The sequence below is a fragment of the Artemia franciscana genome, chromosome 12 (genome assembly GCF_032884065.1).
Source record: "Artemia franciscana chromosome 12, ASM3288406v1, whole genome shotgun sequence".
Taxonomy (NCBI): domain Eukaryota; kingdom Metazoa; phylum Arthropoda; class Branchiopoda; order Anostraca; family Artemiidae; genus Artemia; species Artemia franciscana.
Window position 1 is genome coordinate 16,652,032 of NC_088874.1, and position 14,318 is coordinate 16,666,349.

General features: G+C 35.9%; 1 protein-coding gene across 3 annotated transcripts in view; it reads right to left on the bottom strand.

The window, feature by feature from the left end:
• LOC136033761 (myosin heavy chain, non-muscle-like) overlaps window positions 1-13,560 on the bottom strand; it is a 79,459-nt gene extending 65,899 nt beyond the window's left edge. For 2 of the 3 annotated variants that reach the window (XM_065714657.1, XM_065714655.1), the window contains exon 1: window positions 13,449-13,560. In XM_065714657.1, the coding sequence (XP_065570729.1) occupies window positions 13,449-13,488 (40 nt within the window). In that variant the 5' untranslated portion in view covers window positions 13,489-13,560. The remainder of the gene's footprint in view (window positions 1-13,448) is intronic. The other variant, XM_065714656.1, reaches the window with a different exon arrangement.
• Between the last annotated feature and the right edge of the window lie 758 nt (window positions 13,561-14,318).

Genomic DNA, 14,318 nt, shown 5'->3' on the forward strand with positions numbered 1-14,318 from the left:
GGATTGCAGTAGAGAAATGGTATCAAATGTGCCTAATAAACTTTAAAAGTTTTCTCATTGCTAAAGAAATTGGAGCTTATCCTTTGCTCCTTTCAAAGTGGTGACGTTAGAAAGTTGGCCTACGGCAAAAGAAATCAACTTTTGAACTAAGACAGAGAGAATTTTTTTTTACAGTAATCAATAGCTCTTGATGAGCTGATCAAAGTATATGATATTCATTTTTGGTACAAAAATTCCTTCATGGGGTATACCTGTTTGAAATTTTCAAGGGGCTGACAACTTCAGTAGTAAGGTACACACTGAAACAAAATGTAGGCCGATACAAATTGTGAGACATATAAAGGACTTGTAAGCAACAGTCGGCTGTAAGGTAATAATCACCTTCGGCAATGAGGGGCTAGCAACTTTTGCTAGTTGGTGTATCTATTATGTGTTTACAGTGTATTTGATGGTAAAACCAATTTGGTTCCAGTGGTAAGACATGTAGGGGATTTGTAAGTAATAATCTGCTGTTAGACTACAGTCAACTTCAGCGACGAGGAATTTGCAACTATGCTAGTTGGTGTACCCATTTATTTGTTTCCGTGATACCAAATTTTGTCGTGCACTTATGTGCTCCAAGGCCAAAAAACTTGAAGTAGTAGTTTCAAGTCTTTTGAAATACATTTTTGTGGCCTTTTTCGGGGTCCTTCTTCCAACAAAAATTATTTTGAAACAACACTAGAGAAATTTTAGAAAATTGCGTTTTTCAGATATGAATCGACGTAAAATGATTTCAAGGTGGGGGGCAAATGTTTTTATTTTGTTGTTCTTGGCATTTCTAGGTTTATGTTTCATGTGCAAGTTCAAATATTACTTTTCTGCCGTCCTACCTTTTTGATGTTTTAACGTGAGACAATATTTTTGCCATCATTTAATAGCAAAAATTTAGCTTTTTCCATCTACCGGTTATTTGGAATTTGTTTTTATTTCGTTTTAGATTCAACAATACCTTAAAAAGACTACAAATTATTTGAGAATAGAAAAAAAATCCTATTTTCCATGCAAACTTAGATCGTTTTCTAAGATTAAGTCTAAGTAAAATCGTAATTCTGGCTCAAAGTGTCTATTTATCTGGAACTAGTAAGTCTTATAAAATATAAGTATTTTTTCCTGCCATTGCAAGTTACAGACGTAGGTAAAGGTAAAGGATACGGCATTAGACTTTACAGTCCCTACCGGCGGTGCTGATCTCCGTTTCTTGGCCCTTCAGCCAGGAAGTGCAATGGGGGGTTGGGGGCCAGCCATCCTGTGCTTTCACACACCCTTCCTGTTTACCTTCCCCAGATTTCTCCAGGTACCCATTTAGAGCTGGGTCGACTCTGGCTAAGCTTACAGAGTCACGCCACTGACCCCCGTCCCAACTGAAGAATTGGGTACACTGGGATTCGAACCCGCGTCCTCTCAGACAAGGGCTCCCGAATCCAGAGCACCAACCAACTCGGCCAGGACGGCTGGCTTGCAGACGTAGGCTTGCAGCAAAATCGCATATTCTAAGAAGAACATCAGCCCTTAAATATTTGAACTGTTTCCCAAATGTATTCCCCATTTAAAACAAGAGCTCCATACTTGTGTAAGAAACTAATAAAATGGGACTTTGATTTACCACAATACCACTTGATTTACCACTATACCACTTTCACTATACCACTTAAGCGGTATAGTGACCACAACCAAGAAGTGAAGTTAGGTTAATCCTGATGAAATATACCAAAATATGATAAAATATAATACTTTAGTAGAATGGTTGTGGAAAATACAACAGAGGAATAGGGAAAGCACGCCGCCCAGAACAAATTATGTTAAATACCAAACCTAACCACGTCTATATAACCACGTCTATATATAGAAAAGCGGCGAGAAGATTAACTATAAGCTTTGACTATAACTAAAATACTATTTGACGAAAATTTTCTTAAACTAAATTTTAGCGATACGAGACGAGTGTGACAGCGAAACATCCTCCCAAAACCTCAATTACGATAAATTAAATCATTGATTAATAAAGCTCATTGCCATAATACTTTTGCCAATAAGAATTCGCACGACATAAGTCACGAAGGTATTTTTCGTTAGTCAGTTTTATAGTTTCGTCTTCTTTTAACAGAAAGTGACGCTAAATGCTATTTGACAAGAATTTTCTTACCAAAAGACGGTCAGAAATGGATACAGAAATGAAAGGGTCAGTTTTAGTGCTTTTTTGACAATATTTAACTCTGGGTGACCCCGCGCCACTATTGGGTAAAAAAGGCAGCTTTATGAAAAATGGACACTTTTCGGCATTTTTTCAAAAATCAGTACCATAATTTTTTATTTTCAGTATTTTTTAACTGCGACTGCTTTTAATTTGTGCTTTACGTTTTCTGCTTCGTTTTCAGGTTAGGTATTTTTTCCCGTATCCACACTAATTTCCTTTTCAAAACCGCGACAAACATGTGGTTTCCAAGTGGTTTCTTGTTTGAAATTAAATATATAAAAAACAAGTTTTTTTTAACTGAAAGTAAGAAGCAACATTAAAACTTAAACGAATAGAAATTACTTCGTATATGAAAGGGGCTGTTTCCTCATCAACGCCCCGCTCTTTACGCGAAAGTTTGACTCTTTCTCTCAACTCTCCTTTTTAAAACAGTAAAAAACTTTAGCGTAAAGAGCAAATTTATCTGGACGAAGCAGCAAATTTATCTGGATGAAGCAGTTGATGAAGAAGCAGCCCCTTTCATATACGAAGTAATTTCTGTTCGTTTTAAGTTTTAATGTCGCTTCTTACTTTCGGTTAAAAAAAACTAGTTTTTTTCACTAAAAAGAATTCAAAACCATTTTTTGGCTTCCTTCGAAATTTTGGTTGTATTAGTTAGTCTTCTTCTGAAAACTCCGTAAAGCCCTATCTTTCTTATGGAGTTGTCCGACAATTGAGCTTGCTTAGCCGCTTTTTTCGTAATATCTGTCCGTTTTAAGTTTTAATGTCGCTTCTTACTTTCGTTTAAAAAAAACTAGTTGTTTTTCTCTAAAAAGAATTCAAAACTATTTTTCGGGTTCCTTCGAAATTTTGGTTGTATTAGTTATTCTTCTTCCGAAAACTCCGTATAGCCCTATCTTTATTATGGAGTTTTCCGAAAATTGAGCTGGCTTAGCCGCTTTTTCGACGACAGTAACTTTTCATTTTCTGAATTATTTGTGCCGCGTTTGGGGTGTTTCAGGAAGGTGAAGAAAAGTTGTAGTAAAACTATAAATGAATGATAAAATTAGTTTTTTTTCTGCCAAAATGTCTACTCTGAAACGGCGGGGAAACGGAAACGGCGATAAAACCCTTCTTCACTATGAGCCGCCTCAGCTGTCTCGGCCAGAAAAGACCATAATGATGACAGTGCTTACAAGTTTGGCGCCAAAGATCACCTCTTGCCAGAGAAATTTCTAGTGGGTTAGAGCGTTCAAGGCACGGCTAATGCATGACGCATGTGGACCTAAACTGTATTTACCAAAAGCCGAATGTCATAATTCGGGAAATCAACCAACTTCCAAAAATGATAAAGCAGCAGCAAACCAGATCAGGATCAGATAGGCCTAACCTCTGCATACTCATGTAGGCTATAAGTCATAAAACACCTTAAGCTTCTACTTAACAGCTGTCAGTTATATACCTACTTAGTTTTTTTCAAACAGTTCGTGGTAACGAACTGTAGTAAGGAGCGATCCGGCTCAATAGCAACCAAAACTCCAAAAAATGGAATTTTGATACCAATAGCTACATCAAAAGAATCGCATTTTAATGCCGATTTTAAATATAAGTTTTTTTTATCAAGTCTAGTCTTACCCATCAAAAGTTACGAGCCTGAAAAAATTTGCCTTATTTTAGAAAATAGGGGGAAACGCCCCCTAAACGTCATAGAATCTTAACAAAAATCACACCGTCAGATTCAGCGTATAAGAGAACCCTATTGTAGAAGTTTCAAGCTCTTATCTACAAATATATGGAATTATGTATTTTTTACCAGAAGGCACATCAAGGATGCGTGTTTATTTGTTTGTTTTTTGTTTTTTCTAGGACTGATCGTATCGACCCAGTGATCCTAGGATGTTGCAAGAGGGCTCATTCTAACGGAAATGAAAATTTCTAGTGCCCTTTTTAAATGACCTCTTTAAGTGAATTCTTTGCGTTTTAGGATATTTGAGGTTTTACATGTGATTTTCCTTATTTGAAGTCTCAAAAAGTTTTGGCAGCCCTGGATTAATAGTAAGTCAATGAAGTAAATTCGATTCTTTATATGTAATTATTGGTATCAAAATTCCTTTTTTTAAAGTTTCGGTTACTATTGAGCCGGGTCGCCCCTTACTACAGTTCGTTACCACGAACTGTTTGATAGCCTATCCATGCCAGGGTCCTTAGCCAGAGTTCCAGTTTCTGATGTGTTAACCATTACCCAGTAACTACAATAGTTCACGGGGCCGTGACACGACAAGTCTAGTTATTGCTTTTATAGAATCAGTGTTTTTCTCACTTATAGAAGAAATTAATCATTTTCCATGTCTGATTTCTACCTTCTTTTGTTTTTCTATCGTCACATGAATGTCACATTAATACGAATTCTCGTATATGTTCTTATTTCAAATCCTTAAAAAAGGCTTTGATTTCCACAAGAAAAATGCTATTCTTTCCATGTAAAAATTTCAGTTTAATTACCATATGACATTATGCAACAGGCGCCTTTATCCAATATTTCCGAGACGAAATATGAAACTCAACTTTGAAAGTCATTCCAAACAATGGGGGTTTTATTACTGGATATTCTGTCACTTCTATGAAATTTATTTTACTTAAATGATTTATTCTAGAACTCATTTTAACTAGAATCGCTTACGCTATTGTCTTAGTTAGAAATGTGAAAATGTGAAATGTGAGGTCCGAAGAGCTCATGTGGCATGAGCTCTAGCCAAATTTTAAGAATCAATGAATTGATTAAAAAGGAAAATCAGAGCTTTAATGCCGGTCGGGATTTAAAATAAAAACTCTGAGACACGAAGTCCTTCTAGATATTAAAATTCATGAACATCCAAGTTAAAAATACCTCATTTTTCTAATTTTTCCTCTCCCTTCAGCCCCCAGATGGTCGAATCAGGGAAAACGACTTAATCAAGTCAATTTCTGCAGGCTCCTGACACGCCAACCAATTTTTATCGTCCTAGCACGTCCAGAAGCACCGAACACACCAAAGCATTGGAAATCCCCTAACTCCTCCAGAGAGAGTAGATCCAGTCCGGTTACGTCAATAACGTATTTACGAAATTTGCTTATTCTACCCACCAGGTTTCATCCTTATCTCTCCGCTCTAAGCGTTTTCCAAGATTTTTGGTTTCCCCCTAGCTCCCCCCAGTGTCACCAGATCTTGTGAGGATTTAAAATAAGAGCTCTAAGACATAAGTTTCTTCTAAATATCAAATTTCATTAAGATCCGGTAACCCATTCGTAAGTTCAAGTCCCTCAATTTTTTTAATTTTCCCCTAACTCTACCAAAGACAGTGGATGCAGTCCAGTTATGTCAATAACGTATCTAGGACTTATGCTTATTTTTCCCACAAAGTTTTATTCCGATCTCTCTCTTCTAAGCATTTTCCATGATTTCAGGTTGCCCCTCCAACCCCCCCCCCAATATAAACGGATACATTCAGGATTAAAAATATGAGCTTTGAGACAGGAGGTCTTTCTAAATATCAAATTTCGTTAAGATCTGATCACCCGTTCGTAAATTACAAATGCCTCATTTTTTCAGATTTTTTCGAATTATCCCCCTCCCTTCCAACTCCTCCAAAGAGAGCCAATGCAGTGCGGTTGTGTCAATCATGTATCTAGGACTTGTTCTTATTCTTCCCACGAAGTTTCATCCCGATCTCTGCCATCTAAGCGTTTTCCATGATTTCCTGATTCCCTCTCCAACTTTCCCCAATATGCTCGGATACGGTCGAGATATAAAATAAGAGCTTTGAAAAACGAGTTCCTTCTAAATATCAAGTTTCATTCAGATCCTATCACCCATTCGTAAGTTAAAAATACCTCTTTTTTCAATTTTTCTCTCTATCCAGCAACCCAGATGGTTGAATCGAAGAAACGACTGATATCAAGTCAATTTGTGCGGGTCCCTGACACGCCCAAATATTGTCATCGTCCTAGCACGTCCAGAAGCACCATTCGCCAAAGCACTGGAAATCGCCCCTCCAACTCCCCCAAAGAGAGCGGATCCAGCCCAATTATTCCAATCACGTATCTAGAACTCGTGCTTCTTCTACCCATCAAGTTTCCTCCCGATCTCTACACTCTATGCGATTTCCTGGATTATCAGTTTCCAGCATTTCTGTTTCCCCCCTTCAACCCCCTGTGTCTCTGGATCCCATTCGAGTTGAAAATGGAGAATCTGAGGCATCAGATCTTTCTATATATCAAGTTTTATTAAGGTCCGATCACTCAATCGTAAGATGAAGATACCTCAATTTTCAGGTTTTCCAAGATTTCTAGTTTCCCCCTCCAATTCCCCCTAATGTCAGTGGATCTAGTAGGATTTAAAATCAAATCTTTGAAGCACAAGATACTTCTAAATATCAAATTTCATTAAGACCTCATAACCCGTTTGTAAATTACAAATACCTCATTTTTTCAAATTTTCTCGAAATATACCCCCCTCCAACTCCCCCAAAGAGAGCCAATCTAGTCTGGTTATGTCATTCACGTATCTGGAATATATGCTTATTCTTCCCACCAAATCTCATCACGATCTCTCCACTCTAATCGCTGTCCAAGATTTCCGGTTTTCTCTAATTTTTTCTAATTTTTAAGAATTACCGAATAAGCCCCCCCCCTCCAACTCTCCCAAAGAGAGCGAATCCGGTCTGTTTATGTCAATCACGTATTAAGGACTTGTGCTTATTCTTCCCACCAAGTTTCATCCTGATCTATCCATTCTAAGCGTTTTCCAAGATTTCCGATTCCCCCTAACTCCTCCCAATGACACTGTATCCGGTCAGATCTTAAAATGAGAAATCCGAGTTACGAGGTGCTTCTAAAGATCAAATTTCATTAAGATCTGATCACTCCTTCATAAGCTAAAAATACCTCATTTTTTCTAATTTTTCAGAACTAACCCTCCCCCCAACTCCCCCAATGAGAGTAGATCCTTTCCGGTTATGTCAATCACGTATCTAGGACTTATTCTATCCATTAAGTTTCATCCCGATTCCTCCACTCTAAGCGTTTTCCAAGATTTCCAGTTTCCCCTCCAGCTCCCCCAATGTCTCCAGATCCAGTCGGTATTCAAAATAAGAGCTCTGAGACACATTATCCTTCTAAATATTTAATTTCATTAATATCCAATCGTCTGTTCATAAGTTAAATTTACCCCTTTTTTTAATTTTTCCGAATTAACCGCCCCCATCCCCAGATGGTCAAATTGAGGAAACATTTATTTCTAATTTAATCTGGCCTGGTCCCTGATACACCTGCTAAATTTTATCTTCCTAGCTTATCTGGAAAAGCCCAAACTAGCAAAACCGAGAAAGGCCGACAGACCGACAGAATTTGCGACCACTATATATCACTTGGTAATACTAAGCTCATTAAAAACACACACAAAAATCAAGAAAATGCATAAGAACTTAGGACGGTATTGATGGCGCAACGTTGCAATCACCTAAAGGAATATTCAGTTTACCTGTTCATTAGGAATCATATTACCTGTTCATTATGAATCTGATGGAAATCTTCTTAAAAATACATACTAAAAAAATACTAGTTTAAAAAAGGTCAAAAAACTATTGTTCACCCAATAAAAGGAATGCATCTAATTATGATATATAAATTATACCAGCCCATTATGTTTATTAATAGAAATTACAATTGCTTTTTGTGAAGCATCTGATTATGAAGCACAACTCATTTTAAAAACCAGGCTTATTTTTTTTAACACTGTGAACTGAAGCAAGTGGCTTGAAATATATTGTTTCTAAAAGAATGAAAACAAATCTAAAATAAATTATGAAAACTTAAACTTATTAAAAATATAGATAATACCAAGAGCAGAATCTTGGAGAATGGGTCGCAAAAAAAAACACGCGCGAAAAAAAAGAAAGAATATGCACAAGAAAGTTGGATTATCTAAATTGAGAGAATAATTTTGCATCCACCCTACAAAAACTCCAAATTTAATGGATTACCTATTCATGAAAAATCTGATGAATATCTTCTACCATAATTAAAAAAAAGTGGTACTATGAAAAATAAGATAAAAAAAATGAGAACTCTATAAATTTTGTTATAAAAGGATTTTACCTAATTATGACATATGATACATTACACATACACATCAGATTTACTTATACAAATTACAGCATTTTTTCATGAGGCATTCCATTATTAAGCTGTTATTCAACTAACACAAATGATGAAAAAACGCTAATTGTTCAAGCCTCGTGAACCAAAAAAGTTATTTAAAAAAGCTGTTCCATAATATTAAAAGTTCTTACGGATATTCTACGAACGCAAACAAGTAGCTTGCACTCGTTGTAAAAATAGAAATAAAAGGAAGTTTAGCCTACAAACTTGAACAATCGTCTGTATCACAAAAAAATACAATGGCCATAAAAATATAATGCATAAGAAAGATGCAACTAAGTTCATATTCAGTCTAGCTTCCATCCAACAAAATTTAGTTTCAATAAATCAACGATCAAATCGGAACTCAAAGAAGATACTTTTGAAAGTTTCTTTATAATGTCATGAAAAAGGGTCAAAACACCATGAATTACTCCACAGATTAATTACATAAACTTATTTTGTAATCTTCGAATATTAAATATAAATTGCAAGGCTTATTCATAAAATTGTGTCTAATTTAAACTTGAATCAAATAATTCGTGGTAAGGACCTATATAGAAGGAGCGACGCGACTCAATACTAACCGAAACCCTAAGCAAACCCTAAACAAGAGCTCATATGGCATGAGCTCTAGTAAAATTCTATGAATCAATAGAATGATTTAATCGGAAAACCAGAGACTTAATGCCGGTCGGGATTTTAAATAAGAGCTCTGAGACACGAGGTCCTTCTAAATATCAAAATTCATTAAGATCCGATCACCCACTCGTAACTTAAAAATGCCTCATTTTTATTTCTTCTATCCCTTCAGCCCCCAAGATGGTCGAATCGGGTAAAACGACTTTATCAAGTCAATTTGTGCAGGTCCCTGACACACCTACCAATTTTTATCGTCGTAGCACGTCCAGAAGCACCAAACTTTCCGAAGCACTGGACCCCCCTAACTCTCCCAAAGAGAGCAGATCCAGTCCGTTTACATCAATCACGTATCTAAGACATTTTTTTTATTCTACCCACCAAGTTTTATCCCGATCTCTCCCCTCTAAGCGTTTTCCAAGATTTCCGGTTTCTCCCTCCAACTTCCCCAATGTCACCAGATCTGGTCGGGATTTAAAATAAGAGTTTTGAGACATGAATTCCTTCTAAATATCTAATTTCATTAAGATCCGGTCACCCGTTCTTAAGTTAAGAATTCCTCAGTTTTTGTAATTTTTTCGAATGAACACCCCCCCCCCTCCCAACTCCCTCATAGAGAGCAGATCCTTCTCAGTTATGTAAATCATGTATATAGAATTTGTGGTTATTCTTCCCATCAATTTTCATCCCGATCTCTACACTCTAAGCGTTTTCCAAGATTTCCGGTTTCAAAGATTTCTGTTTCCCCCCTTCAAACCTCTATGTCCCCAGATCCAATTCGAATGGAAAATGGAATATCTGAGGCATAAGATCTTTCTATATATCAAGTTTCATTAAGATCTGATCACTCAATCGTAAGATAAGGATACCTCATTTTTTTTCGTGTTCCAATATTTCTGGTTTCCCCTCTCTAAAACTCTGAGACATGATATACTTCTAAACATCAAACTTCATTAAGATCCGATCACTCGTTTGTAAGTTCAAAATACCTTGCTGTTTCAAATTTTTCCGAATTAACCATCCCCCCTCTCCCCCCAGATTGTCGAATTAGGGAAACGGCTATTTCTAATTTAATCTAGTCTGGCCCATGATACGCCTGTCAAATTTCATCGTCCTATCTTATATGAAAGTGCCTAAACTAGCAAAACTGGGAATGAGAGAAAGACTGTAGAATTTGCGATTGATATATGTCCCTTGGTAAATACCAAGCGCCATAAGACTAAGATATAAACTCCCAGCATTCAGTTCTGTTGAGCAATGCCAAAGCGTTGGACGGATATTTTTTTAAAATATAGAGAGTTTTAAACTTGTTTGTCAAACACCAAATTATTCGATGCCTTTAGACACAGTGTTTATAAAAAGTAACGCATTATCAACGTAGTTTGTTCAAAGTAAAAATTTTGAAGTGAAGATTTTTAATTTAATTTTGGATACCGAAAACCAATATATTTGACACCTTTATGTTTCATAACTGTGAAAAATTTAATCTTTTTGAAAGTGACAACTAAATAAACAAAATCCCTCCTGGAAAACAATTATAATAAAACACAAAAAGCGTGTCTGGTCAGTGGGAAAATACGGAAATTCCCAGCATTTCGCTCAGGGGAAACATTTCTGATTATAATCGCTTCGTATATCAGCTCATGAGTACTCTTTCAATGCAAGCAAAAGTCGACGGCATGTTTTTACCGAAATTGTCCTTTATTAAGTTTTTTCCTTGTTTTCCCTATAATTATACGAACTTTCTTGTGTACTAGTAACAGCACTAATTACTAATAAACAAATGCATATTTAAGATCACCATAAAAAGCTGTTTTTTTTATTTAATGTTATCAATAGTTAGGTTCTTATACTTTCGTTATTGACAAAGATCAGTATCTACTTACCATTCATTACTATTGCTGCTCCACCCAAATCATATATTTTTGTGGAAAACTCGAAAGGGGTCACTCAGTCACAAATAAGAACTTTTATTTTCCTTATTTATGGTAACAATATATTGGCAGGCAGCCAACAATGGGGCAACACATTTGTTTACACGTTATTTCCCTATTCAATTCTCTTTCCCTTGGTTTCCTCATAATTATTTTATAATCCCTAGTTTTCGGGAGGACCACCCACCCTACCTCCCTGCCAGTGAAAGGGTGGGGATAGTCATCGCGGTGAAAAGGAGGGTGGGTTGGATAGTCAATGTGCCTTATTTTCTTAAGAACTACGAAGATCTTGTAATCACACATACGTAAGTAAAAACTTTTAATTTTACAAGAAAATAGTACAGTTTCCTAGTCCTGACCCAAAAGAGTTATATCCCCCCCCCCCCAAAAAAAAAAAATTATAGAAGTACAGAAGAATTTATCGCTTGTGCTGGAGTGCTATTTTGGCGGTATTTCCCGTCCTATATTTGAAACCACTGTTTTTTGGTATTTTTACTGAGAAAAAAAGGAAAAAAAAATTCTGTGGTTATATGACATATGACGACTTAATATTATTAATCTAAGAAGAACCTGTTTCTCTGACGCTAAATCCCTATGAAATATATCTAAGTATGAACAAAGTACAATACTTTAGAAACACATTTGGGCTAAATATTTGCACATTAGGAGAGTTCATTCAAAGCATCTCCACATGTAAATAAAAGTCACCAACGAGAAAGTAAAACCAATAAAACGAATTCGATACATCAATTCTGGCAAATTCCTACCGTGCAAAATTTTCTCAAAAGCATCTTTACATTTAAATCAAAGCCTACTTCACGGTAAAAGAAGCATGCTAGTCTGTCAATTGATTCGTCCATCTGGAGGCTCTTGGTCTTATCGTTCTCTATGCCAAACCCTGACCGAAGCCTTAAGACAAGGAGTTCCAGCCTAATGTTTGATAATAGCTATTTGTACTTCAAACTCTATTTTACAACTCTTTTAATACAACTATTTGTAAACTCTTTTCATGAAATATCTTTCCTGCTCCTTTATTTTTAATTTCGGTTTTATTATTGTTGATATACAGTTGATTCATGCAAATATTCAAAAATTTTTAAGGTATTCTGTCGTTTGGTTCAGAAGGAACATATTTAGAGGGGGATAGCATATTTTAAAAATTAGTTGAATGGGCTATTTCGACGCTTTTTTTTTCAATGAAAATACGAAAAAGGGGCATTTTTCAATGAAAACTGCCGAAAATATAGTTTTCAAATCTGATGGAAAGGGAAGAAAATCCTCCCCCATTGACTCCACTGCTTATTAATGTCCTATATAACTATAATTTCATTTGTATACACAAACATTTTGGGCTTGTCAACTTAGTTGTGTTTCCCCTAAAAATCAAAGATCGACCTAGTAAATCAACCTTCTAAATCGAAAAGTAAGCATTTTTATAAGGGGATGACAGGGTTCTTTTCGTAACTAGAGCTTGAATTCAGTTGAAAATGAAACTGTTACCAGAACAAAAATAATTTGGCAAAAGTAAGCAGTAAAAAGTAACTGATTAAAAATGATAAAAACAGATCCTTAGCAGAAGACTAATCAAAATTTTACAATACAAAAAAAAGAAGGAAAAAATATCAAACGGTTCATGGTAACAAACTGTAAGCAAGGAGCGACCCGACTCAATAGTAAGCGAGACTCTCAAAAAGGAATTCTAATACCAATAGATAATGAAAAGATACCAGATTTGTATGCTGATTTCAAATAAATAAATTTGTTTCATTAGCATTAGTCTTACCCATCAAAGGTTACAAGCCTGAGAAAATTTGCCTGATTTTTGAAAAAAAGAGAAAAACATCCCCTAAAATTCATAGAATCTTAATGAAAATTACACCATCTGATTCAGCATATCAGACAACCCTACTGTAGAGGTTTCAATCTAATAGTATTTTAACATAACTTCGGGTTTATACCAAAATGCTTTATCAAAATATTACACCCTGGAATGATCAAGATGTTATTCTAGTATTTGGCTTAGAGTTATTTTATAATTTCTTGTAATTCCAGTCGTTTACAAGTGAGCCGGTAAATGATAATTGATGAAGAAGTTGTATTCCAGGGCTTGGGATAATAACAACTTCTTGGGATGACTCCGGATTTTTAACTCCTTTTGGGATTTCTCCCAACCCCTTTTATACACCTTTCTTATTTCAAATCCGTTTTCCTTCTTAAGGTAAGAACCGTAACATTTGTTCTTCATTGCTTCTTTATCTATTAAGGACACCAAAGAAATTATCCCAAAGCTAACACGGAGATTCGAAAAAGTAAAAAGTAAAAAAAAAACCTATATGAGGCCATTAAAGAGGGGAAATAAATTATACAAAACGCAAAAATGAGCCTTCTAAAATGCCTCTATTCTTACTTCAGCCATACTTTTATAAGGTAAGCGACTGTTCTGAAACTTTACCCCCCTTCTTCCCCCAAAAATAAAAACTTACCAGCCAAAGTAAAAATGACTATTCCTGTCCAAATTTTCATTGTGGATTTTACCACTCTCTAGCTCGCAGCTTAGAAACCAATACAGTACAGTTATGAAAACTCCTATCTTGACCACGAGAAGCTTTTGGTAGAGAGCTCTGAACTTAGCGCCTCCTCCAAGCCCACACTACGTCGCGTCGGAAATGCAATTTTGTTTGTTGCATACATGGTAAAAAAGCATGGGAAGTCGCGCTCCGATAGATGTCGCGCTAGAAGTCGCGCTAATAGAATAAGCTGTTGTGATGTGGAAGGTTGATTGCTTGACAGAGAAAAGCGGCGAGAAGATTAACTATAAGCTGTAACTATAACTAAAATATTATTTGACGAAAAATTTTCTTAAACTAAATTTTAGCGATACGGGACGAGTGTGACAGCGAACCATCCTCCCAAAACCTCAATTACGATAAATTAAATCATTGTTTAATAAAGCTCATCGCCACAATACTTTTGCCAACAAGAATTCGCACGACAGAAGTCACGAAGGTATTTTTCGTTAGTCAGTTTTATAGCTTCGTGTTCTTTTAGCAGAAAGTGGCGCTAAATACTATTTGACAAGAATTTTCTCACCAAAAGACGGTCAGAAATGGAAGGGTCACTTTTAGTGCTTTTTTGACAATATTTAACTCTGGGTAACCCCGCGCCACTATTGGATAAAAAAGGTAACTTTTTGAAAAATGGACACTTTTCGGCATTTTTTCAAAATCAGTACCATAATTTTTTATTTTCAGTATTTTTTAACTGCGACTGCTTTTAATTTGTGCTTTACGTTGTCTGCTTCGTTTTCGGCTTAGGTATTTTTTCCCGTATCCACACTACTTTCCTTTTCAAAA